This window comes from Capra hircus, chromosome 11 (genome assembly GCF_001704415.2).
Source record: "Capra hircus breed San Clemente chromosome 11, ASM170441v1, whole genome shotgun sequence".
NCBI classification, from domain to species: domain Eukaryota; kingdom Metazoa; phylum Chordata; class Mammalia; order Artiodactyla; family Bovidae; genus Capra; species Capra hircus.
In genome coordinates, this window is record NC_030818.1 from 99,504,944 (window position 1) to 99,530,015 (window position 25,072).

The window sequence follows — 25,072 nt, forward strand, 5'->3', positions numbered from 1 at the left end:
ATGCTGGAAAGGCCCTCGCCTGTCTGGAGTGGTGCTCGTCTTTACTGGGACAGCCGTGTCATGCGGCTTGCAAACTGCTCTAAGCGTGGCATCTTGTGCCTGCCACCCCTCCCTCCCGGCTGCCGGGGGATCCTTTATCCTGAACTCAGGGAAGGTGGGGTGTGTGTGTGTGTGAATGTTACACAAGGACCTTTAAGGCCAAGAGAAATCAGTTTAATTTTATAAATATATCCTTTAGTCGCCTCAGCTTATCTCCAAGGCGGTTACACAATTCACAATGACCACCTTGTGTGACCTGCAGGCGGCCTGGTGAGGGCTCAACAGAGGGCGGAGGTTGGCTTTCAGCCTTGGTAGCTTTTCCCATCAGATGAGCCCTCACGATGTGAGACATTTCAGAAAGACAGCCCACGGTCATGCATGATTGCTTTTCAGAAGGCGTGGTCCCCAAACCCCACGTTTGGCACAAACAGAGCTGCTGCCAGAGCAGAGCCCTGCCCCTTGGTGGGCAGGGTGGTGGGTGGCTTGGCCCGAGAGCTATAGAAGCTGGCCAGAGTTAGCTCAGCTCTCTCCCTACCTGCCCCGAAACACTTATTTTTTTGACAGAATCTTGAGTGAAGAGTCAAGGGTCTCGGCTGGGCTGCACCCCACAGGCCCCTCCTGGTGTTTCCACTCGGGCCGGGGCAGGCCGGCTTCCTCAGGAGGGCGTGGGCATGGAGCCCTCTTGCTTCTCTCAGTGCCTGGCACTCCCTCCCACCAGGAGGGTCTGTGCTTGTCCTAAACCCTGTCCCCGGTTCCACTGTGGGCCAAGGCTCAGAGTCGCTGCCAGGGGAAGCGGGGGCAGTCTCCCTGCAGAGAGAGGCCTTCCCCCGCTGGAGTGCTTGCAGCCGCCTGGCTCCACCCTGCACCTTCTAACAGGCGGACCGAAGGCTGTCCCCTCGGGCCGCCCTGGTACTTCAATCACCCACAGGCTGACGGGGCTGCCCAGACCCCGCCCCACAGCCCAGACGGTCAGATGTCATCCTCGACGGCGCCACTGTGCTCACTGAGGAGGTACCACTTGAGCCTGTCAGGCAGAGGTAGGGTCTTGACCTTGGCGTCCACGGGCCATGGCTGAAGGTAGAGGCGGATGTATACGCGGCACAGGTGCTTGAGGGGCGGGGGGTAGCTCTCCAGCTGCCTCAGGGAGAAGTGCAGGGCCTGGATCTTGTCCGCCAGGCTGCCCACAGGGTGGATGTCGAAGTTCTCGGGCAGCTGGAGCTTCTGGGAGTTGGTCACCATGAGATCCAGCACGGTCTCCGCCTTGCGCAGCAGGTCCGCGTGGCTCTCGTCCTCTGCGCAGCCCGGGTGGGAGCAGAGCCTCTCGAAGACGATGTGGAAGCCGGACCAGCAGGATGCGCCGTGCAGGGAGCAGTTGTAGGCGGCTCCCGACTCCAGCAAGAAGCGTAGCAGGGGGAAGTGGAGCTTGAAGCTCTTGAGGCAGATGTGCGTGAGGGACTCGTGGGCCGGGCACTCGCTGGGGTCGGCGCCGTGGGCCAGCAGCAGCTGCGTGACTTGGAAACAGAAGCGGTTGATCAGCTGGGCCTCCTCTTTGTCGCCTCCCACCGTCTCGCCCAGCAGGAAGATAATGCAGGTGAACACTGTGTCCCCGTCTTTGGTGGTGGCCTTGACGTCCGCCCCTAGGAGAGCCAGGAGGGGGAAGAGGTGGTGGGAGGAGGCCTTGGCCCGGGGCCATGGTCCGGGGGCGCGTGGAAGGGTGGGCCTCACCCGCTAGGAGAGCCAGGAGGGGGAAGAGGTGGTGGGAGGAGGCCTCGGCCCAGGGGGCTGCGCCTCATGGTCCAGGGGCGCGTGGAAGGGTGGGGCTCACCTCCTAGGAGAGCCAGGAGGGGGAAGAGAAGGTGGGAGGAGGCCTCGGCCCAGGGGGCTGCGCCTCATGGTCCAGGGGCGCGTGGAAGGGTGGGGCTCACCTCCTAGGAGAGCCAGGAGGGGGAAGAGAAGGTGGGAGGAGGCCTTGGCCTGGGTGGCCGCGCCTCACGGTCTGGGGGCCGAGTGGAAGGGTGGGGCTCACCTCCTTCCAGCAGGAGCCGGATGTTCTCAGCGTTGTGGACCTGCACCCCGTCACTGCTGGCCAGAGCATGCAGCAGGGCTGTCTTACCTAGTGAGGGAGAGCCAGTGAGGCGGAGAGGGGGGCTGGGGAAGCCGAGGCCAGGCCAGGCCAGCCCGGAGGAAATACAGACCCTCGGGACCAGATAATGAAGGCTAAAAACAACTGATCTTGGGGATTTCCCTGTGGCCTAGTGGCTAGGACTCTGTGCACCCAATGCTGGGGGTCTGGGTTTGATCCCGGGTCAAGGAACTAGATCCCACGTGCAACAACTAAGACCCGGTGCAGCCAAATGAAAGGAAACCAAAGCTGATCTTGGGCTTCCCTGGCGGCTCAGTGGTAAAGAATCCACCTGCCGTGCAGGAGACACAGCTTTGATCTCTGGCCTGGAAGATCCCATATCCGCGGAGCCACTAAGCCCGTGCTGGAGAGCCCAGGAGCACAGCTACTGAGTCCACACGCCCTAGGGCCCATGTTCCCAAGAGAAGCCTCCAACATGGAAAGCCTGCACACTCCAACCAGAAAGTCGCCCCACTCGCCACAACTAGATAAACGTCCACATACCAACAAAGACCCAGCACAGCCCAAAATAAAAACAAAACACCAAACTGACCTCTCAGCTACGGCTGAGGGTGACAGGTTTCTGGCCGTTTTCTCTCCATTGACACAAACATTGGACCAGAAGGGCCAGGAGAAGGAGGATTTTTCTGGGCCCTGAGATGCTACCTGAGACCCAGCCTGGGTGGAAGGAAGCCCTGTCACTCAGGAGCTGAGCACACAGGTCCAGCTCCTGCAGACGCCTTTGTGGGGCCACGATGCACCGCCTCCCAAGCCTCTGTGAGTCAGCAGAAGGCACCAGCACGCATCCAGCCATGCTCTGCCATCAGACGGGCTGCCTCCAGCCTGCCTGCCGAGCCATCACCCCAGCACGCCCAGGGTTACCTCACGAGGCAGTCTGGCCCCAGCCTACCCTGCTTTTCTCCCAGGAGCACCCACCATGCTTGTCGGCCGCATTGACGTCTGCTCCGAGGTCCAGGAGGCGTTGCAGGCAGGGCAGGCGCTCCGGCTCCTCGCTGGCCAGGTCCAGGGGGCTGCTCTCGTGGATCTGAGCCGAGAAAGCACAGCCAGGTTGGCCCTGGGGCCTGTGAGCGGCTCAGGGCCCCGGCCACATGCCTCCTTCAGAGCAGGGCTGGCTCTTACCCGGTCCCTCCGGTTGATGTCGGCCCCGTGGCGCACCAGCAGCTCTACCATGTCAGGCTGGTTTCGCAGGACGGCAATGTGCAGCGCCGTGTAGTAGGTGACCGGGTCTGAAGGCGCAGACACAGCTCACATCAGCCCTGCCCAACGGCACATTCTCATAGGATTCCAGGACCAGCCTGGCAGCCTAGCCCCAACGCTCAGACCCAAGGGCTCCTGGCACCGTGAGGGGTCAGGACACAGCTGTCCTCGTCAGACGCTAGGGTGCTCAGTCAGGCCTAGGTTCGGGTCCTGGGGAGGCGTTCCAGTGAACGGACAAGGTACTTAATCTGGGTTTTAGTCCCTTTTGTAAAATAGGACCTAAAACAAGGCTGTGGGGAGGAACACCCACAAATGCTCAAAGCTGGGTCTCCCAAGCGACTGACTGCAGAACGCCTCCCCCGCTCCTTGACCTCCCAGGAGCCCAGCCGCCTCTGAGCCTGTCCTCCAAAGGGGAGGAGAGACACTCCTGGCACGTCCTGTATCAGCACCAAAACCCCATTCGGGAACAAGTCAGTCCCGAGTGTCTCCTGGCTGACCTTGCCTGCCCCCCAACCCCCCACCCAGGGCAAAACAAAGAGGGAAGGAAGATGGCTCCATCAGCACCTCCCGGGCACACCAGCTAGACGCCAACACCATCAGTCCGTGATTTATGCCCAATGTGTCTTATCTGTTTCCCCCCTCTCCCCGTGGCAGGAACCAGCGGCAGAAAATTACTTTCCCTTGGCTCTGGGCACAGCGCCAGCAGCCCCATTTCTGCATTAATGGAAGCAAGGATTTAGCTGGGAGTTGGGGGAAAGTTTGCTAAGTCAATCGCCTGATAGGAGCAGCTCCTGATCAGAGGTGGTTGAGGGCCTCTGGGAAACTGCAGGGGGTGGGAGGCCACCCAGTGTGGGTTTCCTCAGGCATCACCCCTGAAGAGATGAGGGCAGAGCCTGGAGGCTTGACTGCCCACCCCCGGCAGGCCACACTCAAGCCATCTATCCACCCCAGCCCTCCAGGCTCCGGCAGACCTTCAAAGTTGAGGTTGGCTCCATTCCGCAGGAGCACGGCGGCTGCGCGCGTCAGCCCCAGCTCGGCCATCTTCAGCAGGGCGTTGCTCACGCCTTCCTGGTAAAATGGAGAGTGGGCTTTTCTCTCCAGCAGCTCGGTGAGAACAAGGATGCGGCTCTCCTCGCTGGCAGCATAACTGGGCCTGGGGCAGGAGAGGGGAGCAGCTGAGGGTGGGACAGGTTGGCTGGGCACCCTGGGGGTAAGTGGCCTTGGTCTCCTGCAGTCACCCCCACTTTGCCCCCACCCCCACCCCTGGCAGGGCCCTGGCTCCATGGGGCAGAAAGTCTCTTCCGAAAAGGTTGGTGGACCAAGCTGGATCTTTTCAATGGAGCAGACTCCAGGTTTGCTGAGAAAGGACTGGAGCTGTCATCAACCTCCTTCCAAGTCACCCATACAACCTGGCCCCTGACTTAGGTACAAAGCCTCATACACCTGCGCTGTTGGCACTGAAGGGAACCTTTGTGGCCAAAGGCAAGAACCAGACACCGACTAACCCGGGGCTGCAGAAGGTGCTGCACCCCAGCTCAGGCCGCCCCGCAGCCAGGGCGGTCAGAAGACCTCCCAAAGCCCGATCACACTCAGAGACGGTTCGGTCCACCAAAGGCAGAGGAACCCAGAAAGCCCTTTGCACCACAGCCCCAACCCGCCTACCCCCCTCGCCAATTCCAACTGATGCCCAAAACACACCCCCGATCCCCCCTCTCCTCGGCTCTTTTCTCCGCTCCACGTAAGGCAGTATATACCACTTTAACCACTGTCAGCCTCTCTCTGGTAGCACGATCACCACGAAGGGTGAGGGTTTTAGCTCGCCGATGTAACCTCTAAAAGATGCGCTTTCTGAACAGCCTTCCCACAGGTTAACGTATGACAGACCCGCGCCTGTCTATACCAAACGAGAAACTCCGGGCTACAGAAAGCTCATCCCGCGCCGCGTTTACCGATTACATCCTGCTCCTCTGTAGCTCCAGGTAGAGGGCACAGGACCGGCAGGGCGCAGGGTGGGGCGCTGAGGCAGAGGCCCTGCCGCCACCCCGCCCCACGGGCCTCCCTGAGCGGGCCGCGGCCGCCTCCACCCATCCCCGCCCGCCCTCGGTCTCATCTGACAGATGAGGACACCGCCCGCCATATTTGTGGGGACAAGGAAAGGGGTGCCGCGCCGGTCTGAGGCGGGGAAGGGCGCGAGTTACCCGTCCAGCGGCTCCTGCCGCTCGGGGTCCTGGATGCCCAAGGAGCCCAGGATAGCATCCACGAGCGGCTGGTACTCGAAGATAATCCTCCGGAAGCCATGCAGGAACGGCATGGCGGCGGCCGCACCTTCCACCGAGGCCGAGACGTCGACTGGGATACGTCGCGGAGCCCGCGGTCCTGACCAGGTTCGGCCGCTCGCTGGGTCCAGTCCCCCGCCCCGCGCCCGGCCCGGTGCACCGCCCAACCCGGGGCTACGCGCCGGAAGTCACCCGCGCGCTTCCGGCCCGCTCAGGCCCCGGGGAAGGGATCGCGGCGGCGGCGACAGCGCCCTCTGCGGTTTCGGAGGATCGCGGTGCGATTGGGCGCGCAAGCTAGGGGTGCCTTGGGGGGACAGCTCCGCAGAACTGGAGGGCGCAGACCGGCAGCCAAGTCCGATCTCAGCCCTAGGCCCGGAAGCTCCTTTCCCGGCCCGGCCCAGCTCCGCCTTGCTATCCCGCTCGCGGCCGCTGGGCGCCGTCCGAGCTCCGCCCATTGAGCGAGCACACACCGGCCGGATCCTTGCCCAGCTCCCAGGAAGGACCCCCGGTGCCCCCGACTTGGGTGGGAGTTGGGTCGGACCACGGTTGGGCCTGGCTTTCACCTTCTCCCCAGGCTGACTGGACCACACCCACCCTGACGGGCGATGGGGACGATTCCTTAGCCCTTGCAGCCTACTGGGGCTTCCACTTTCTGCCTTGATGGACTCAATGAACTTTACTTTCTTCATCTGTAAAATGGGAATAATCAAACCTACGCAAGATCTTGGGTCAAGAGCTCTGTTACTGTCAGTCGAATCTAACAGGAATGAGCCCAAAGCTGGGGCCACTTTTCTAAGGAGTAGTATCTGGCCTTGGGCCTCGCATTCCAACGTCCACAACCTTGAGGCCCAGGGTGGAGCCTTGATGCCTTCGTGATTCTGGATAGCTCGTTGTGAAGGGGTGAGCCAGTCCCAGCCGCTCAGGTGGCAGCCTTGGTCTCCCATCGCCCCCACCCTCCACCACGTGGGCTTGGGAGTCTCTCCCACTTGACACTCCTCAGGGACAAGTCTTGAAGGAAGTGGAAACGTTTAGAGATGAATTTAAAGACAACCCCATGTGCCTACAATTAAACATAAAAAAATGGGTAGAGTAGGGCTCCCCCATCCCCGACCCAGGCCACCAAGAAAAATGCAATCCAAAGCCTTCCAGGCCAGCGATGGGGACCCAGCAGAGTCCAGTATGCAGCAAGGGCTGGACAATTGCTTGCTTATAATTCTTCAGTTCACAAGGTTGTTGTGCAGATCAAGAGATGAACCTTTAAAATCCCCATCAGGTCTCAGAAGACCTAATTTTGCTTCCCCCTCCGTTGCCTAAAGGAGCAAGAAAAGTGGTAGGGGGATCAGCAGGGAATCTGCCTGTAATTCAGGAGACCTGGGTTCAATCCCTGGGTCGGGAAGATCCCCTGGAAGAGGAAATGGCAACCCACTCCAGTATTCTTGCCTGGAGAATTCCACGGACAGAGGAGCCTGGTAGGCTATAGTCCATGGGGTCGCAAAAAGTTGGACACGACTGAGCGACTAACACACACACACACACACACACACACACACACACACACACGGCAGGCTTGCCAGAACACACACACACACACACACAGTCCAAAATTTATTTTACTCACACAGAAGCGGAGATTTCCAGCTTGTCATGTAAAATCGGAAGACTGGACACCTGGGCCCAAATTCCTGTCTGGCAACAAGATCCCTCTGGATGGGGCCCTGGCTCTGGCGCACCTCAGTCTTCGCAGGAGTTCCCTTGGGAGTCTGGGAATGTTTGCCCCTTTTTGAAGGATTCACACCCCACCCCTCAGTTGATCCCAGGGCCCTGAATGGCACAGGCACCCCCAGGTGACCCCCGGGTTTCACAGCCCTGTTTGACCCCAAGTCACTTGCTCCATGGCACAGGTGAGGGGCCTAAGAGGTGCCTGGAGAAGGCTAGAGCATGTGGTCAGTAACCATAGGAGGCCCATCTTCTAGACCATTCTATAGGGTCCAGGGCAGAACTGGGATGGGTGGACTCAGCCTGGCCCGAGGCCAGCCTCTACCCTGGCTTCATTCATTCCTTGAGGCTGTGACAACAAAGCACCAGGAACTGGGTGGCTTAAAACAACAGAAATCTGTTCTCTCCCAGTCCTGGGAGCCAGAACTCTGACCTCAAAGTGTCCACAGGGCCATGCTCCCTCTGAAGACAATGGAGAAGGTTTTTAGCATCTCTGGGCAAGGCTTATGTCGGTATCACCTGATCTCTGCCTGGACGTGGAACAGCAGACTGAGTCCAAATAGGGAAAGGAGTACATCAAGGCTGTATATTGTCACCCTGCTTATTTAACTTCTATGCAGAGTACATCATGAGAAACGCTGGGCTGGAAGAAGCACAAGCTGGAATCAAGATTGCCGGGAGAAATATCAATAACCTCAGATATGCAGATGACTCCACCCTTATGGCAGAAAGTGAAGAAGAACTAAAGAGCCTCTTGATGAAAGTGAAAGAGAGTGACAAAGTTGACTTAAAGTTCAATATTCAGAAAACTAAGATCATGGCATCTGGTCCCATCACTTCATTGCAAATAGATGGGGAAACAGTGGAAACAGTGACAGACTGTATTTTTGGGGGGCTCCAAAATCACTGCAGATGGTGATTGCAGCCATGAAATTAAAAGACGCTTGCTCCTTGGAAGAAAAGTTATGACCAACCTAGACAGCATATTCAAAAGCAGAGACATTACTTTGCCAACAAAGGCCCGTCTGGTCAAAGCTGTGGTTTTTCCAGTGGTCATGTATGGATGTGAAAGTTGGACTGGGAAGAAAGCTGAGCGCCAAAGAATTGATGCTTTAGAACTGTGGTGTTGGAGAAGACTCTTGAGAGTCCCTTGGACTGCAAGGAGATCCAACCAGTCCATCCTAAAGGAAATCAGTCCTGACTGTTCATTGAAAGGACCGATGTTGAAGCTGAAACCAATACTCTGGCCACCTGATGCAAAGAGCTAACTCATTGGAAAAGACCCTGATGCTGGGAAAGATTGAGGGCAGGAGGAGAAGGGGACAACAGAGGATGAGATGGTTGGATGGCATCACTGACTGGATGGACATGAGTTTGAGTTTGGTGATGGACAGGGAGGCCTGCTGTCCACGGGTTCGCGAAGAGTCGAACACGACCGAGCGCCTGAACTGAACTGATCTCTGCCCGCCTCTGTCTCCACGCGGCCTTCTTTCCTGCATCTGTGTCTGTGCCCAGATCTCCCTGTCTTTTCTAAACGGCACCAGTCACTGGATTGCGGGCCCACCCTAATCCAGTGTGAATTCACCGTAACTTGATTACATTTGCAAAAACCTTATTTCCAAATAAGACCATGGTCATAGGTTCCTCAAGATTAGGATCTAAAATATCTCCTTGGAGGATACACAGCCACTCCAGTGGATGACCCCAGGTATGGCCCTTCTGGATGCTGGGCCTCAGTTTCCCCACCTATAACTCAAAGGCCTTTGGCTCTGACAGAGTTGGAGCCAATGAAGAGATCCTTGATGCTGCCAATGGCCTCTACCAGCAAGAAAAGAATAATTGTCTAGTGATTAGAACAGTAACAATCACAAGTTAACTTTTATTTACTGAGCCTGTTCTATAGTAACGTTTGACATACTTATCTTAATATACCCTCCTAAAGGGGGTGACAGAGGATGAGATGGTTGGATGGCATCACTGACTCAATGGACATGAATTTGAGCAAATGCTAGGAGATAGTGAAGGACAGGGAAGCCTGGCGTGTTGCAGCCCATGAGGTTTCAAAGAGTCAGACATGACTTAGAGACTGAACAGCAATAAGTAGGTGTTGGTATTACACCCTTTTCAACAAGGAAACTAAGGCTCAGAGAGATTTGAGTGCTTGCCTAATGCTGCACAGCCGGGCTGGGTCGTTAACCCGAGTTTGGGGGTCTCTTCCATATACCTAGCCTCCAGGAGTCAGGTGCCTGCAGCTCTTCTGCTTCTGGGCCTGAGAGGGTCTGGACATGCAGAAGGGAGGGGCTGCCCCCTGCTCTGTCCCAGCCCCTGGGCACCACACCATGGAGTGGGCCCTGTCGCCTGCCCGTCTCCCAGACTCCTATCTTTAGAAAGCTCCGTGACCCATGACCTCCTTCCCGTCAGCAAGGGCAATCCTGTTTCCTCCATCTGCCTCCCATTAAGGCTCTGTCACTCAGAGACTCTCGTTTCAGCTCTGAACCTTCTCTTTTTTCCCCTGCCTCTCACTATCCTGCCAGTCCAGCCGCTTCCTGCCACCCAACTCCAGGCTTCTTAGCAGGCAGTGGGCCTGGGGCCAAGCACCCAGTGCTCAGACCCTAGCAGGGTCAGTCCCTGCCCCCTCCTCCCCAGGGAGTTTGGGAGTTACTCTGAGTACCTAACACACAAAAGGGGATAACCTTCATATATAAAGAACTGTTGAAAATCAACAAGAAGAAAACAAAAACACTAAGAGAAGAATGATCAAAGGACATGTACAGCCATGTCACAAAGGATGAAAAAGGGTCGACCAAAATAAGGAGAGAAGCGTAGTCTCTCCAGCTTTTCAACACTAACAGTGAAAACAGCTGACATATGGGACTTACCACATGGTCGATTCTGCTCTATAGAAGCTCAGCAAAGTAAGTTACAGAACAGTAGGTACTGTCTTGATCCCACTTGGGAAAAAGTGTGTGTGTGTACATGTGTGCATGGGAAGGACTAATTCTTCTATTTATTTTTAAATTTTTGGTTGTGCTGCATGGCATCTGGGATCCTTGTTCCCCAACCAGGGATCAAACCCACACCCCCTGCATTAGAAACACAGAATCTTAACCATTGGATCACCAGGGTAGTCCCCAGGAGTAATTCTCAATGGTCCCGTACTGAGATGTTAGCGGTGATTATTCTAGGGGCTGGGATCAGGGAAACTTTGACCCTCTTTGTGCTTCTGTGTATTTTCCACCTTCTTACCAAGGACTGGGTCTTACCTGAGACTCAAAATGCTAAACCAGCCAGAGGCAGGATCCGGCCCTGAACCCTCTTCCTCCTGGGGTTGAAGGCAAGACCGTAGAGAACCAGAGCATGGTCTGTTCCCAGAAACTTCTCTCCTCCTGGGACTCCCCTGGTGGCCCAGTAACCAGGACTCTGTTCAGGGGGCCCGGGTCCAGCCCTTAGCCGGGGAACTAGACCCCACTTGAACTAAGGGTTCACATATCGGAGCTGAAGATCGGGGATTCCGCGTCCTGGGACTGGGACCCAGCGCAGCCAAATAAATAAATTAATTTAAAAAACTTTTTCTCCCAACTTCACCCAGGGACATCCTTCCCAGCACACAGGTCACCTCCCCCGAGGCCCTCCTGAATGCCTCCGCCTCCCCTGGCTGCCCTCCCCCGGCTGCCCTCCCCTGGCTGCCCTCCCCTGGCTGCCCTCCCCAGTCCTCTGGCACCGCAGGGCCCAGGTTGACCGCATGAGTGGCACACTGGTGACAGCAGCAGCCTCTGGTGGAGGGCGTCCTGGGCCCGTGCATCAGATTAGAAGCTCTGCATGGCTTCCCTTGGGGCTCAGCTGGTAAAGAATCAGGAGACCTGTGTTCAATCCCTGGCTTGGGAAGATCCCCTGAAGAAGGGAAAGGCTACCCACTTCAGTGTTCTTAGGAAGTATTCTTGGGCTTCCCTGGTGGCTCAGCTGGTAAAGAATCCGCAGTGTGGGTCCTGGGTTCAGTCCCTGGGTTGGGAAGATCCCCTGGAGAAGGGAAAGGCTACCCGCTCCAGTATTCTGGCCTGGAGAATTCCATGGACTGTGTAGTCCATGGGGTCACAAAGAGTCAGATATGACTGAGCGACTTTCACTTCACTTCACTTCACGTGGATGTCCCATCGACTGGTCAGAACACCCCAGAAAGAAAGCGGCAGCAATATTCCTGGGTCCTAGTCCAGGAGACCAAGGCCTGCAGAGAGGACTGACCAGCTCCAGGGCAGCTGGCCAGCAAGCGGCTCCCCAGGACTCAAGCCCGAGCCTGGCCCTTGGCATCTCCCTGGAAACCCACCGCCTGCCCAGCCATGGCCCCCCGCACTCCCTCCCGCTGCCCTCCCCCCACACTCCTGCTCACCCTTTTACACGCTCACACACGCTCATGCTCACTTTCACACTCAGGCACCCTCGCACACCCACACGTGCGTGTGCCGCTGCATTCACACTCGCAAGACATTCTCACACGCACTCACTTGCTGAGACAGTCATGCACACGCATTCACACACACGTGCACACACACAATGCCATGGCCCCAGCCCAGCACCCTACCTTCCCAGTGCCCCCTGTTGGCAGCCAGGTCTGTCCCTTATAAGGCCCTAGAGGGGGAAATTGGTAAAACCCCCCTCCCCTTTTATTTCTCTCTCTCTTTCAATTTGGCAGAGTTTCCTTAAAGTAAGATACTTGGCATTAGTTAGTCATTCAGTCGTGTGCAACTCTTTATGATCCCATGGACTGTATGTAGCCCGCCAGGCTCCTCTGTCTATGGGATTCTCCAGGCAGGAATACTGGAGCGGGTTGCCCTTTCCTTCTCCAGAGGATTTTCCGGACCCAGGGAGCGAACCTGGGTCTCCTGCATTGCAGGCAGATTCTATACCGTCTGAGCCACCACTTGGAGAACACAGCAGTCCACGCGAGGGCCAGTCTCCCTCCTCTCCCCAGTGGGGCTGCGAGCCACAGGCCTGGCGGTCCCGGCAGAGAGGCGGACTGGGCAGACCCCTCTGGTGACGCCGTGGGGCCACCGCCGCCGCCCTGCGCTTTCTCCTGTGTGTGCTCCCCCCAAACTCCTCTCTGTCTCCTTTCCCCTCCCCCACACCTGACCCCACCCTGACCCCCAGCAACCCTCACAAGCGGCCCAGCCTGCTTGGCTGCAGTCCCCACGCTGAAGGGCCTGGCCCTCTGTGGGGCTCAGGGGGCAGCTGAGGGACCAGGGGACTGGGAGCAGGAGTGGCCGGAAGGATCTGGGCTGGGCGGGGAAAGACTGCCCTGTCCCCTCCCTCGTTCTGTGTCTCTCCTAGGAAGCACTCAGGAGCATTTTCAAGACCCCCCAACCCCCAGGGACATCTCTGCCCCCATCTTTACCCCGCTTTTTCCCACCACCTGCCCCCTCCAGGAAGTCCAGCCCTGCCGGCTGCAGCCCCTGCTCCAAGGGCAGCCTCCTCCCTGACATGTCCCCACCGCATTCTGCATCCAGATGTTGCCAAGTGGTCCTGATGTGGGGCCTATGAGAGCCAGTTGTGGGCTGGGCTAGCCTCTGACGAAGCCCCAAGATGGGCAGCCCAGAGCCGCAGAGGGGATGTTGAGGGACCCCTCCCCTTTCTCTGCCATCCTTGTGTGCCCACATCCGAGGCCTCACCTGACCCCCGAGCCTCTTCCAGAAGAGGTGAGTCCTTAGGGATCAGAAGGAGAACAGGGAGAGAAGGTACCTGCAGCCTGTCTTAGCGCCATAGGTTAGGTGGCTGCAACCATAGACATTCATTTCTCATAGTTCTGGAGGCTGAGAAGTTCAAGATCAAGACGCCAGCAAGGCAGGTTTCATTCCAAGGCCTCTTCTTCCAGCTTGTAGGTGGCCACCATCCCCTGTGTGCTCACGTGACCATAGGGCACTAATCCTATTGTGGGGGTTCCACCGTCATGACCTCATCTAAGGTGATTCCTTCCAATGGTCTCACTTCCTAACGCCATCTCATTGGAGGTTAGGGTGTTCATGTATGAATTTGCTGGGTGGGGAATACAAATGTTCAGCCCATGCAGAGCCCCTCAGGACCCCATCTCGAGATGGGAGGAGGTTTGGGGCCTGGGGTCTGGCTTGGCTTGTTCTCAACTTAACTGCCTCATGGGCACAAGAAAATGGTGGTTTCGAGGCTCACCTAGATTCCTTCCTGCTCCAGAAGTCAGGGGTCCTACTGAGAAGGACCCTCAACTTCACATGTGGTAACCATCCCAGGCCTCCTCTGGGCACATCCTCTCCACCTAAATGCTAGACCATCTGTATATGCCTTTCCATCCTTGGCAGGCAGGTATCTGTAATCTCGGCCCAGGCCTTGCCCTCGTTGAGCCTTGGTCTATCTCCTTGCCAAAATGGGTTGGGGAGGGTGCCCAGGAGGTCTGAGCCTGCCCCATGCCTCACTGGTCTGTGAACCCAGAGTCTTGATTCACCCAGACTCCCCATCTGACCCCCACTGTCGCCCGCTTGGCCTCAGTTCCTGGCAGGCCGGCCCAGAGGCGGAGCTCAGGGCAAGAACCACTCAGAGCCCTCCACCCCTTGCAGCTCAGCTGAGTGCGAGGCTCTGCCAAGCGAAGGCTCAGGAGGGCTCAGAGCCCTTGGGGATAGAGGGAGACAGAGGGGGGCGCAGAGCAGGGTCCTTTGTGCTCCGGGGAAGCCCCCACCCCACCCCACTCCACCGCCGTGGGCCCTGCTTGGCAAAGCTGACGGCAGGAAGAGTCCCGTCGGCCATCCGTCAGGGAGACAGAGAGGGCCCATTCTAGGAGGGGAGCCGGGAAATTTGATCATTAAGAAACCCTCCTGGCTGTCTGGGGGAATTTAATTAAATTGCTGGAGAGGGCTGGGAGAGAGAGCCACATCTGGAACCAATATGTGGGCTTTGATTTTTGCCCCTCCTCTCTTCTCTTTCTCTCATTCCCTGCCTCCCTCTCCCCATTTCTGGAAAAGGGACACAGAAAAGCCCTGGAGTATTGGTTCCTCCGGGACACAGTTCCTGGCAGACAAAGACGGAGGGAAACCAAAGACAGGGAAACCGTGGAGAAGGCACACAGGCAGAGGAGCTGGCTGAACACAGGGGCAGAGGCGGGGACGGGAGAGCCAGGGCAGAAGAGGCCTGGGGGCGGGGCGGGGAGCTGTTCCCTGGGATTCGGCCTCAGGGGAGTCAGCAGTGACCAGAGGTCAAGGTCTACTTCACAGACCCGGAGAGTAGGTTCCAGAAAATCCCAGAAATCCACACGCTCAGCCAAGGGTCCCTCCTCAAGCCAGCATTTATCAAGGCCCTGCCCGGCTTGAAATGCATTGTGGGTGAATCCTCCGGAAGTGTAGGTACAGATGAGAGAGAAGTGACTTGCCTAGCGTCGCAGAGCACACGGGTGGGTGGCAGTACCGGGGTTTGATCCCAGACTTTCCTGGATTCTGCCCAGACGTGCTGCGTGGGTCACAGTGACTGCGATTCCTTTTCTGGGCAACTAGTGCTGGGCACAAGCTTAGGCTTTCGTGGGCAAGAGCTGACTGAGAGAGGGGGTGAGGTCAGAGGCCTTGTCTATCTCTTACCCCTGTGGAGCAAGACTCTCCAGACCCCACCTAGGCTGCAGCCCCAAGCCAGGCCAGTGTGGGTATTCACGGGCAGGGGAATGGGTGGGCAGCTTCCCGGCCTTGACCTCGGTGGCTGAGCCATCTGACACTAACCTAGTTCCCTCGCAGCCAGATGCCTGCATGTTAGAGACCCTGCCCCTGGGCTTCACCAAGCCTGCCAACCACCACCCCCCAGGCCCCAGAGTCCCCTGCCAGGGCTAGGTCTTTCCTCTGGGCAGACAACCTCTGGGCTAATTCTCTTCCTCCCCTAAAACCCAATACCTCCCCACTAGCCTGCACAGCCTGGGGTCCTTTCCCGGATCCCACCTTCCCATCCCTGCCCAGGATGGCTGAAGTTCTGCCCTGAGTTCAGTATGCGTCTTCACGCTTCATCTGCAGGGTGTGAGTCCAGAGGGCAGCCTGGTCCCTGCCATGGTCCCAGGTCCAGCCCAGAACAGGCACAGGGAGGAGGGTGGCACCTGCCTGTGGAATGGATGCCTCATGACCTTGGTGTATGCAGAGCAGTTGAAAAAGGTCATTCAAGCCCTTGGCTGGGAGGGGAAAGCGAGGCAGAGCAAGAACAAAAAGGATGCTTGGAACAGGTAAGGTTGGAGGCTGTGGGTCCTTCGCATGTGCTGGGTCTCCTGCCTGGCTGCCCCTAGACTCTGTCCCCTGTAACCTGCAAAGTGGAAAGTGTTAGTCACTCAGTTGTGCCTGACTCTTCGAAACCCCAGGGACTGTAGTCCGCCAGGCTCCATTCTCCAGGCAGGCTTCAAGAGTCAGTTTAGCACAGCTTCCTTGGGGAAGCCCTCCCCGGTGCCCTCCCGCAGCCCTCTCCCGCGTGGAGCTTTAATCTGTTCACTTCTCTGCTGAGATTGGCTTATTGACATCTCTGCAGGACCAGGCTGTCTGGGTCACTGCTCTATCCCCCGTGCTCCAGCCGACTCCCAGTGCTGGAAGGCAATCAATGAAAATGTGTTGATAGAGGCACTAACCCCTGCGTTTGGATGGACTAGCTTGTGAGCTGAGGCTGGGTGGGAGTGGTGGGGTGTGGGGGCAGGTGTGGAAACAGGCCTGGTCCTGCCCTCGGGCTCTGCTCTAGGCCTGTAGTTTTTGTTTAGTTGCTAAGTCACCTCCGATTCTTTGTGACCCCAGGGACTAGAGCTTGCCAGGCTCCTCTGTCCATGGGATTTCCCAGGCAAGCATACTGGAGGGGGTTGCCATTTCTTTCTTCAGGGGATCTTCCTGACCCAGGGATGGAACCTGTGACTCCTGCATTGGCAGGCAGATTCTTTACTGCTGAACCACCAGGCAAGCCTGCTCTAGGTCTGGGGGAGTAATGGCGGTGGTGATGTGGCCACTATAATAAGTGGAGTGTGCTCTAGGGGGGCAGGCATCCGGCACAGGTTAGGGATGACCAGCAGAGGCTTTCTGCAGCCTTGTGGTGACCCAAGGGGTACAGGTAATTAATTCTTTTTATCCTCCCATTGGACAGATAAATAAAGGAAGATTTAGGGAAACTGGGCGGGGAACTGGAGAGTGCCCAAGTTGGGACTGGAACTCGGCGCTGTCTGGGGTGATTATGCCAGTCTGTCACTGCCTAACCGTGGAGTCATGTCTTCTCGGAGGGCAGGGAAAGAAGGTCTCCAGGAACCTGAGGGGGGCTCCCCACCCCGCGCTGAGCGGTGGGAAGCAGCTAGGTGGGGTGGGATGGGAAGGTGAGGGACCAGAGGCCAAAGGGCTGCACTGAGAGCTGGGTGATCAGACAGGGTGGGGGTGGGGGCCACACAGGGCAGGGGTCCAGCTGCCCTAGGGGAAGGAGCGGGAAGACCAGTGGCAAGCCCTAGCAGCCAGCCTGCTGGGCCGTCCACACGGGCCAGGGATACGAAACAAACCAGGAGGGAGGCTCGGGGTCCCACTTGGAGGCCCTGACAGGGTGATGATATACAGAGTTTTAAATAAATGTATGTCCTTAGGGGCACATTGTCTGGAGAGAGAAAAAATGGCCATGCTCTTCCCCACTCTCGCCTCCCATCCCTCCCCCAACCCTGGCCAAAGAAAAAAAAGGAGAAAAAGGGGGGAAAAAAAATCCATTGCCACAGCTAAAAAGGAAATTGCATTAATACAGATTGTTTTATTTAAAAAACCTTGACCTCCACTTCAAAAAAAAGTCATTAGACATTCTCCTTCTCAAAGGCTGCCGAGTGATTACCGGGAGGCCGGTCCATTTCTCAATGACTTACTGTTCCTGGCTGCTCCAGGGAAATGTGTGAGGAATCGGGAGTAATTTAAGGCTCCCTGCAGAAAGGTGTGTAAATCTTTGCATGTCTAAAGAAACTTTACCAGACCACTAAGTCGGAGGAAAAGAAAACTGGAAGAGCCCCCACCCCCATCTCCTTTTTTTTTTTTTTTTTCCGTTTCTTGCCTTTGGAACTCTGATCTCTTTGATCGTAAAAATGGTCATATTTCACCCCCAAAATATCAGCAATCAGCGAACTAAGGAAGTGGGGGCCCATGGGGAGTTTAACCACCGATTAGGCCCTTGGTTTAATTATTTAACGCCTGCCTGGATCGTACAGGCTGTGAACACACTCTCCTGGCGAGGGTTCAAGATCGAGTTATAAATAATAATAACTATTAGATCCCCAATTAAGCCGGTGAGCTGACCGCCCCAGCCCTGTCTTTCAGCCCCACCTTATCCTCCGCCACCGTGGCCCCCGCCCCCATGCTGAGTGCGGGCGAAGGGCCTCGAGCAGCTCCACTCTGCTCACCGCAGAGTAATCACAGCAAGATGTTGGCGGGCCCGCGAGGGAGCCAGGGCAGGGCCTGAGGGCTCCGGAAGGCTTTGTGGAGGCTGGGGGTGCCCTGGGCCTAGCTAGGCCCATGCCCCTCGCCCTGCATCCTTCCCTGGATTCCTGGGGAAGCCAGGGCTGGAGCGGGTGGGCTGGATCACTGGCTGGAGGGGGTGCCTTTCCCCTCCAAGACTCAGTTTGTCCACCTATAACAGAAAGGACTTCTCCAGCAAGGCTCAACCTGGGAGTCGCATGGGTCCCCAGAGCCTGAAGCCCACAGCTTGGAAGACTTGAGTGTCCCCCTGTGGCTTCGTGCTTCTCCAAAATGCCAGTATTCAGCGCGTGAGTGCATGCCCAGTGACTTCAGTCATGTCTGACTCTTTGCAACCCTATGGATCCACCAGTCCATGGGGATTCTCCAGGCAAGAATACCGGAGTAGGTTGCCATGCCCTCCTCCAGGGGACCTTCCCCACCCAGGGATCTTACGTCTCCTGCACTGGCAGGTGGGTTCTTTACCACTGGCACCACCCAGGAAGCCCTCTGTATACAGTAGGTGCTCAGTAAATCGTTGTGGAATGAGTTGTTCAGGACCATTTCACATTGGTCCTATGAAGCCCGTGAGCCCCACCCCAAGGTCAGCTAAGAGGGGTTGTCGCAGGTCCAGAGTGTAAGTAACCTGGGCACCATGCCGTGCCCACCAGGAGCCCTGCACACAGCAGATTCTTAATAGGAGCCTGTCATTTGGCCCGAGACCCAGATCTGGGCCTGTCCCAGCCCTGGGCAGGTCCTTGGGTCCCCAGAACTGCCTGAATGCCATTGTAGCGTGGCCTAGACCTAGTGCATCCCGCCAGCCAGGTGTGTCCTGGGCAGTAGAGATCAGCCATTCAACCCATTCTCTTTCGAAATGACCCTTCATGGAGCCCTACTGTGTGCTTGGTCAGGGCCTGCATCACTTCTCCTTTCTTTTTCCGTGCAGGCTCTGCAGACACGGTGGTGTAAAGGATAGCGCAGGCAGTTTACAGACGGGACGCCAAGGCTCAGAGAGGAAAGCACGCAGCCCAGAGTCACACAGCAGGTCCACAGCAGACACACAGCAGGCCAGCCTCATATCCAGCCAAGTCTTCCCATTTAGGACAGGTTCTCTGTGCTCTCTTGACTTTATCAAAGCCTTTTTTTTTTTTAAGTCTTTATTGAATTTGTTATAATATTGCTTCTGTTTTCTGTTTTGGTTTTGGTCTTTGGGCCACGAGGCACATGGGCTCTTAGTCCCTGGACCAGGGATCAAACCTGAGCCCCCTGTATTGGAAAATGAAGTTTTCCACTGGACCACTAGGGAAGTCTCCCAAAGCCTGTTATTACACCCATCGGTGCTGTTTATTGACTATTTTCCACTTGCCAGGTTCATGCTAGGCTTTTTGCTCAACTCTTACACAGATCATTTCATTTGATTCTTACAACAGCCCTGTGAATAGGTCTCATTGTTACCTCCACCTTACAGGTGAGGAAACTAAAAGGCCAAGAGGTTAGGTGACCCAGTGAATGTCGTGCAGCTGGAAAATGTCGAACGCAGGGGCCACTGCATCAGAAAGATTTAAAACAAACACAGGAAGATGAAAAGTCATGTGAAAGGAGAGGAAAAGAGAAGTTAATACACGGACTTGCCTCCTGGACAGAGAGTTACTGTGATTATGTCTTAACATTATCTGGGATTCCTGGTAGCCAGGGCAAAAAGGGAAATGCAATGGGTTGTACAGATCTCATTCCTTGGTCTTTATTTTTTAAGGAGGGAGCATAATGCTTCAAGAGAAACAAGTGACTTATTAGCCCTAAATTCTCATGGGACAACTTGTCGTGATGGTTAGAAGCCTGACAAGCTTACCAGGAGACAGAGCTCAAGCTGTCCAAGTCTCCGTCCCCCTCCCCTCATGGTCGTTGTGACGGTGCTATTGGATGATGCGGTTCAATACATCTCCGGGCTTACAGGAAGGCTCGGTGAGTAACGAGTCCCCTCTATCTGGAGGACATACCTATCTTTGGACTTGCAGGTAGAGCAGAAGCATTTTTCAAAGGGATATAATATTTCATCCCTTGCCAAGAACTGAGAACCAGTCACTTCAGTAGGATTTCCTGGTGTGGAGGGTCCTTAGGAAGCAACTGAGGCTGGGAAACGTCTGGGCGGTGAGCTGAGAGAGGGGACCAGATGTGCTGCCCCATTTGGGCTCGGCTCCACTTCCCAGAGGGTGCACCGGGGTCTGGGGTGAGCAGGGAGCCCCGCTGTGAGAGCAACCTGACACAATATTTACAGAGTCCTGTGATCTGCCACGGTCACGCCTGGTCACATCTGAGGCACATCAGCCTGTGGTGTTTACGATTCCCCAGACGAGCAGCAGTGAACACAGCTTGGTCCGCGAGCCTCTGTGTGCTGTCCCTGCTAAACTGTCTCCTTCAGAAGAGGCTCTTGGGTTTGTGGCTGCAGGGGAACAGAAGAGCTGCAGGATGCCATGTTGTCTTTGGTCTCTGTTTCTCCATCTGTGAAATGGGCTTAGTCCTTTAGTGATTGACAGTCAAGTGTCCTGCAGAGGTTGTTACAATGAAAGAAAGGCCCAATTATAGAAACAGAACCAATTCCATAAGAAAAATGAGTAGTGAATATAATCAGACATTTTGCAAATAAATACAAGTAGCTGTTAAACTAATAACCTCTATGAGAAAAGAATCTGAAAAAGCAAGGACGTTTCTTTGCCAACAAAGGTCTGTCTACCCAAAGCTCTGGTTTTTCCAGTAGTCATGTATGGATGTGAGAGTTGGACTATTAACAAAGCTGAGCGCCAAAGAATGAATGCTTTTGAACTGTGATGTTGGAGAAGACTCTTGAGAATCCCTTGGATTGCCAGGAGATCAAACCAATCAATCCTCAAGGAAATCAGTCCTGAATATTCATTGGAAGGACTGATGCTGAAGCTGAAACTCCAATACTTTGGCCACCTGATGGAAAGAACTGACTCACTGGAAAAGACCCTGCTGCTGGGAAAGATTGAGGGCAGGAGGAGAAGGGGACGACAGAGGATGAGATGGTTGGATGGCTTCACTGACTCGATGGACATGAGTATGAGCAAGCGGGGGAGTTGGTGATGGACGGGGAGGCCTGGTGTGCTGCAGTCTATGGGGTCACAAAGAGTCGGACACGACTGAATGAACTGAGCTGATATGTATAACTGAATCACTTTGCTACATATCTGATACTAACACAACAATGTAAATGAATTATACTCCAATATAAAATAAAACTGAATTAAAAAATAAAAAAGAGTAGCCATTAAATATTCCCATTCAGTGGTTAATTTGAGCAGAGACATTACTCTGCTGACAAAGGTTTGTATTGTCAAGGCTATGGTCTTCCCAGTGGTAACGTATGGCTGTGAGAGCTGAACCTTAAAGAATGCATAACACCAAAGAATTGATGCCTTCGAACTGTGGTGCTGGAGAAGACTCCTGAAACTCCCTTGGGCAGCAAGGAGATCAAACCTGCCAACCTTAAGGGAGATCAACCCTGAATATCCACTGGAAGGACTGATGCTGAAGCTGAAGCTCCAGTATTCTGGTCACTTGATGCAAACTGTGTGGATCGCAATAAACCGCGGAAAATTCTGAAAGAGATGGGAATACCAGACCACCTGCCCTGCCTCTTGAGAAACAGGTCAGGAAGCAACAGTTAGAACTGGACATGGAACAACAGACTGGCTCCAAATAGGAAAAGGAGTACGTCAAGGCTGTATATTGTCACCCTGCTTATTTAACTTATATGCAGAGTACATCATGAGAAACGCTGGGCTGGAAGAAGCACAAGCTGGAATCAAGATTGCCAGGAGAAATATCAATAACCTCAGATATGCAGATGACACCACCCTTACGGCAGAAAGTGAAGAGGAACTAAAAAGCCTCTTGATGAAAGTGAAAGAGGAGAGTGACAAAGTTGGCTTAAAGTTCAATATTCAGAAAACTAAGATCATGGCATCAGGTCCCATTACCTCATGGCAAATAGATGGGGAAACAGTGGAAACAGTGTCAGACTTTATTTTGAGGGGCTCCAAAATCACTGCAGATGGTGATCACAGCCATGAAATTAAAAGACACTTACTCCTTGGAAGAAAAGCTATGACCAACCTAGATAGCATATTGAAAAGCAGAGAGATTATTTTACCAAAAAAGGTCCGTCTAGTCAAGGCTATGGTTTTTCCAGTGGTCATGTATGGATGTGAAAGTTGGCCTGTAAAGAAAGCTGAGTGCTGAAGAATGGATGCTTTTGAACTGTGGTGTTGGAGAAGACTCTAGAGAGTCCCTTGGACTGCAAAGAGATCCAGTCCATTCTGAAGGAGATCAGTCCTGGGTGTTCTTTGGAAGGACTGATGCTAAAGCTGAAACTCCAATACTTTGACCACCTCATGCGAAGAGTTGACTCATTGAAAAAGACTCTGATGCTGGGAGGGATTAGGGGCAGGAGGAGAAGGGAACAACAGAGGATGCGATGGCTGGATGGCATCACCGACTCGATGGATGTGAGTTTGGGTGAACTCCAGGAGTTGGTGATGGACAGGGAGGCCTGGCGTGCTGCGATTCATGGGGTCGCAAAGAGTCGGACATGACTGAGCAACTGATCTGAACTGAACTGATGCAAGCAGACAACTCACAGGAAAAGTCCCTGATGCTGGGAAAGATCAAGGGCAGAAGGAGAAGAGGGTGTCAGAGGATGAGATGGCTGGAAGGCATCACCGATGCAATGAACATGAACTTGGGCAAATTCTGGGAGGTGGTAAGGGACAGACAGGGAGGCCTGGCATGCTGCAGTCCATGGGGTCGCAAAGAGTCAGACGTGACTGGGCGACTGAAAAACAACAACATACATATTAAAAGAAGAAAATGTCTTTTAAACTTAAAAGTAAGTTGTTACTATTGTTTTATTTGTTTATGGCTGTGCCCGGGCTTTCTCTAGTTGCAGCGAGCAGGGGCTACTCTGCAGTTGTGGTGCTCGGACTTCTCATTGCGATGCTTCTCTTGTTGCGGAGCCTGGGCTCTAGGGTGTGGGCTTCAGTAATTGTGGCCCACGGGCTTAGTTGCCCCACAGCATGTGGAATCTTCTCGAACCACGGGTGGAACCCATGCCCCTTGAACTGGCAGACAGGTTCTTAACCACTGGGCCACCAGGGAAGTCCAGGTTATTATTATTATCATCATCATCATCCTTCTTCCTGGTCTGTCGGCGGTTTGACGAGAGGAGGAGTTGGGCAGGAACTCAGAGGCATTCACAATGGGATCCAGAGAAGATTCAAGGGCCTGTTCTCTATGCCCAGCAGAGGTCATGGGAGCAACAAGGAAGCGAGTACAGGCTGTCCAGTGGCTTCCTGAAGCTCCTGATCTGTGGCATCAAGAAGCTGGAAGTAACAAGGTTGCTGATGTGCAACAGATCTAAGTGTGCTGAGAGTGTCCACGCTGTTTCCTTAACAGCTACAAAGATATCTTGGAAGAGCAGCCGGCCATCAGAGTCCCCCATCCCAAGAAGAGGCTGTGCAGCAAAGAAAGTGAATGGACAGCTCTCGGGCACGTTTTATTCACGTTAAATAAAACCATGAAGACTTGTGCTATCAGTAGAGAAAATAACTAAATATACTAAAATAACTAAAGTGGTGCTGTACTCTTCAGGGGTAGAAATTGATACAAGCTTTTTGGAGGCTATGAAGCAATATTATCAAAAGTCTTAAAATCTTTGGCCAGTATCTGTGACTCAGTGCCTTAGCTGTCCGTTTGCTGCTGTAACAAATGATCACAAGCCTAGTGTTTTAAAACAATACAAAGGCATTATGTTAACCTTTTCAGAGAATAGATGTTGTTGTTGTCCAGTTGCTACTCTGTGCATTGGACTCTTTACAGCCTCATGGGCTGTAGCATGCCAGGCTCCTCTGTCCTGCAGCATCTTCAGGAGTTTGCTCAGATCTATGTCCATTAAGTCAGTGATGCCATCTAACCGTCACATCCTCTGCCACGCCCTTCTCCTTTTGCCTTCAGTCTTTCTCAGAGAACAGAAGTCCTGGGCTAAAATCCACGTCCTGCAGGGCTGCATTTCCTTCTGGAGGCTCCAGGGAAGTTCTGTTTCCTTGCCTGTTCCAGTGTAGAGGCTGTCTGTACTCCTTAGTCAGTGGCTGCCTTCTTCCACCTTCAAAGCCAGCACTGCCCAGCTGTTTCTCACATTACATCACTCCAGCAATGACTCTCCTGTCTCTCTCTTCCACTTTAAAGGACCCATTCAGATGGTCCAAAACATTCTCCCTGTTTTAAGGTCGCTTGATAGGAAAACTTAATTCCATCTGCTGTTTTAATTTTGCTTTGCCATATCCACAATTTCCAGGGATTATGTCAATATCTTTGGGAGGTTACTATCTGCCTACCACATCCAGATATCCTATTTCTAGGTATTTACAATCAAGAAAGTAACTATGGATGTATAGTAATAGGGACTGATGTACAGCAATAGGGAATAATATATCACTAGATTTTCAATAAAAATAATAGTGGACAAGACTAATGACATAATGCAAGCTATTAAAAAGCACAACATAATTTGTCTTTTATAACGTATTTAACTATTCTCTCCATCAATCTAGAATATAGATAAAAGCTAGAAAGATATACTCTTTATTTTCAGCTCATGCCTTTTTCTTGTCATATAGCTTCTTCTCGGTCTTCAATTCCATACTGAATAAATAGGAAGATTATCATCAATCTCTTTCATTAAACCAACTTTATATATATATGTATATAAAATCTATTGTGTCTCAGAAATCTCTAGGAGTGGGATATATGTGCTTTTATTGTCTTAATTTTATTCGTGTATTCTAAAATCTCTGCAATAAGCATGCCACTTCTGTACTAAGAGAAGTTAACTTTTTTAAAAGCATGCAAGCTTTCAAGACTGGGGCAAATACGCATTTTTACTCATGCTCAGACTCGGAAGCCAGTCTCGAACAGAGCTGCCAACCAAGGATCAGCTTCTCACCACAGAGCAGGGGCTCTCTCGGCTCCCTCCTCTTCCTCCCCTTCCCCCCTGCTTAGAGCAGGGCCTGCTTCAATAACCACTTGCTGAACAGAGACGTTCCAAACTGGGATCTTATTCTCCCTTCATTGCCCACTCTGGGTTAGCATCACAGGATTTGTCTAAATCACCATGGGAGTCATTTATCTTTTAGCTGTATCCCTTTCGGGTAATGAGTTCCATCCTTCCCAGGTTAACTGGAGTTTCCTGGGGTGCATTC

At 54.1% G+C, this 25,072-nt stretch overlaps 1 protein-coding gene across 2 annotated transcripts; it reads right to left on the reverse strand.

Annotated features, from left to right (window-relative positions):
• ASB6 (ankyrin repeat and SOCS box containing 6) lies at window positions 192-5,824 on the reverse strand. 2 transcript variants are annotated; one of them, XM_018055951.1, is made up of 6 exons: window positions 5,578-5,824; window positions 4,351-4,532; window positions 3,302-3,408; window positions 3,098-3,206; window positions 2,066-2,152; window positions 192-1,550 (listed from the first exon to the last, which is right to left on the reverse strand). In XM_018055951.1, exons 1-6 carry the CDS (start codon window positions 5,688-5,690, stop codon window positions 1,009-1,011), a joined length of 1,140 nt encoding a protein of 379 aa, XP_017911440.1. In that variant the 5' UTR covers window positions 5,691-5,824; the 3' UTR covers window positions 192-1,008. The 2 variants fall into 2 exon arrangements, with proteins under 2 accessions (XP_017911440.1, XP_017911439.1); XM_018055950.1 differs by having other exon boundaries at window positions 192-1,676.